Genomic DNA, 3481 nt, shown 5'->3' on the forward strand with positions numbered 1-3481 from the left:
ACTTTCTATGGTTGAATGGTAGAACATGGACATCAATGTTTTATCAACTTTAAAATACTTTAGCTTCCTTAGAAAAAAAGGTACTTCATAACATATTAGACATGTATTTTGATAAGTTTTAAGATGTCCATGTGTATCTCTTGTCATGCGGAGAATATAAGTAGCCTACATTACATACTATTTACATCGCTGTTTGCCTTTAATTTTCCCTCTTTGTTGTGTTTTAATTTTTTGGAGCGTTAATTCTTCTAAAAATTGTTCTAATGATTTGTTTTTCTTTTTTGGTGTTTATACTGCGCACTGTCATTTAATTTGATGCTGTTCCTACCCTTTTAAAAATATAAATGTATTACGTTAGAGCGTGTCTCCACCAAAACGGAATACTGACACTGGTACGCCCCAATTGTATGTCAATTGTGTGTGATTCCATAATTTGATGTTATATCTTGTAGGCCTACTTTTTCTTGAATTACACACATTTAGGGTTAAAACAGCCAATGTTTGGTTTGGTGGACACGCGCCCTAATTTGTTGGGGGTTTTTTCATTCTGTTGTGATACCTTTATTTTTCACATTTTTACTCTCTGGGTGGCTACAAATTATATTTTGGATGCTTAAAACAGAGCACAAGAAATTCTGGTGTTTTAGATTGTTACCTCTATCAACATAATATTGCTATATACGTCGTCACAGAGAGTTGAAAGCTTAAAAATTGATGGCAGCTTTTTTGGCAACTTTTGCCACTTTTTGTGGCAACTTTGGGCAACTTTTGGACAAACAAAAAAATGGCAACAAACGCAGATGCTAGATAAATAAATCATTGATGGTCAAGGTGTGTGTGTGTGGTGTTTTTTAAAAACATTTTAGTCATCTATTTATTTGTTTTTATTTAAGTTGTGGAATGAATGCAAAAGTAAAAACTTTACTTTGTTAGTCGAAAGTGTAGGTAGGTGTTTTTATGCCCCTTTGACACAATGTAGATCATTTAAGAGGCTTCGACCCTGCCTGTCCGAGCTAACAGGGGTTGAAAGAGATCTATACAACCCAGCAGAAAGACCGAGATACTCGATAAATATTCTCGCCACACCGGAGTTGAACAGTGTCCCCTATTGCGTGCTACATCGAAAGGGATAGCAGCAACATCCCAGATTATGAAGGTCTTCGGTGTGCCGTATTCAAGCTAACATAAAACATGTGTCATGCGCATCAATACCTCAGAATCACTAAGTTCTGTCTGACATCTTTGGCCGTTTTGAGTTATTATAAGACCATGAGGTTAGAAACATAATGTTCTATCTACTTTATCAAAATGATAAGATTATTCTAAGTCGTTATCGAAATTTATTCAAAGAATTGCATTCGAAAAAGCTTGGCATTATGTGAAACTCAAAATCTTTGACGTCAATTATCTCAAAACTAGGTATTGAGCAGATAGAATTGTCTAATTCTGAGGTAGCAACATGCTACAAGAGTTTCCAATATAATCCATGCATCCATTTATTATAAGGTAGACCGAGATATTATATAAAATAATTGTAGGCGGTTGTCTCTTAATTATATTTTCAAGGGGGGGGGTCTTTGATTTTCTAAGAAGTTATTTGAATTGCCCGATGTATTTTAAGTTATTCATTTTCATATAAGAAACTTGGGTCGGACGATGTCTATTAAATATTTTTTTGAGTCTAAGAAGTTTGGATTCACCACTGATCCTTCAAAACTTCTCCCGAAATCAACTCTCGCCCGAAAAAAAAACCATAGGTATTTTTAGATATAACACTTCTGGCAAGCTGTTCAATTGTTCCACACACACACCGAGAGCAATAGATCTACATGCAATCATTCTACTTTCTAAATTTTTCAGGAGATAGAAAACACTGATAGTTTTGAAAAAACTGTAATTAATGTTTATATAACTCACTCTCTCTCTCTCTCTCTCTCTCTCTCTCTCTCTCTCTCTCTCTCTCACTCTCTCTCTCTCACTCTCTCTCTCTCTCTCTCTCTCTCTCTCTCTCTCTTTCTCTCTCTCCAAATAATCAAAGAAGATATCACATAAAATGGAATATTGAACTTTACCTTCTGTTGTGCCTGGAGAAAGGCCTGTAACGGCTGATTAACGCCTGAAACTGCATCGATGATGAGAATCACATAAATAGGAGTAAGAGACCGATGTAAAAACATTGTCAAGCCTGGTCAGGTGAGCTTGTAAGCTACGAACTGAGCCGACTGACCGGAACGACATTCAAATAAATCTTTTACGATTGAGAGGTCGAGTTAAGAAGGTCACATGTGCTGCTGTCAAAGGAGTTAATTAATTGTCGCTATGCTCACGCTGAACAATAACGGTATACGGTTTGCTATACGAAGTTAATCCATATAACTGGGTACTTCCCCTCAGTGTAAGATTATATTTTGGTTCCTGGTGTTATGACGAAATCACAATTACGACCGCATCTCTTTTTTTTTTTCCATTCGTCGTTTATATCCTTCTTCCTCGTTTATATTCTTCTTTCTCGTTTATATCCTTCTTCCTCTTCTTCTTCCTCTTCTTCTTCTTCTTCTTCTTCTTCTTCTTCTTCTTCTTCTTCTTCTTCTTCTTCTTCTCCTCCTCCTCCTCCTCCTCCTCCCCCTCCTCCTCCTTCTCATCCTCCTCCTTTTCCTCCTCCTCCTCGTATCCACCATGATACTGACATATAAGGTGCATAGCTCTGATATGCCGAAAAGAGACAGTTGACGGAATGTTAACTATCAGACCTGTAAAAACTTTTTTTTTTTAATTTAAAAAGTATTGAAAGTTTCATCAAACGTGTGACATTTTTCGAGGATCCTTGGAAACATGAGCTTCTGCATCAGCGGGACCAATGAAAGACAGTTGATGAAGCCCAAAGGACGCCAAGTGGAAAGACACGAAAAATGTCAAGAAGCTAACCTAAGATAAAGAAAAGTGAAAAGTGGTTGGGTTTTTTTTATGGTGGCCTTAACACTTGTTTAAGGTGAGGAAGACGAGGATCATGATGGTTCTTTCATTACATTTGTTTTGTTTCGTTTTGTTTTGTTTTGTTTTGCTGTTGGACTACGGGCTACAACAATGCTGTCTATTCGTAAGTTCAACATTATAATAACATCAACGACGCACTGCGGTTGAGAGAAACAATTTCTTTCATTGATTTGCATACATGTGTACAGTCAAACCTCGTTATGCCACCACCCTTAGGTACAACAGTTGGCGAGATGGCAGATGGCGGTGTGAATGCCAAAATACCATGTTTATATAGAGGCGTTCCTTTTCGTACGAGCTGGTGTTAAACGGGACTGGTGGTACAACGGGTTGGGGGGGGGGGGTACAACGAGGTTTGGTTGTATTTATATTTTTACACGTACAAATAATTGAATACTTATTTTTCCCTGAAGGAAGCTTTCTGTGGCTTTACTGGAGCCGAAAAAACCCAGATAGATAAAGTTTAAATTGCACATCACTTTAATAA

The 3481-nt window shown here is 37.2% G+C and overlaps 1 protein-coding gene across 1 annotated transcript in view; it reads right to left on the minus strand.

The window, feature by feature from the left end:
* Positions 1-2193, minus strand: part of LOC101848937 (sushi, von Willebrand factor type A, EGF and pentraxin domain-containing protein 1) — a gene marked incomplete at its 5' end in the record, with an annotated part of 78313 nt that extends 76120 nt beyond the window's left edge. Inside the window, 1 exon segment of the mRNA XM_005112775.2 lies at positions 2073-2193. Coding sequence (XP_005112832.2) covers positions 2073-2177 — 105 coding nt within the window.
* Positions 2194-3481: the final 1288 nt, after the last annotated feature.

The sequence above is a fragment of the Aplysia californica genome, unplaced genomic scaffold (genome assembly GCF_000002075.1).
Source record: "Aplysia californica isolate F4 #8 unplaced genomic scaffold, AplCal3.0 scaffold01402, whole genome shotgun sequence".
In the NCBI taxonomy this organism is placed as follows: Eukaryota; Metazoa; Mollusca; class Gastropoda; order Aplysiida; family Aplysiidae; genus Aplysia; species Aplysia californica.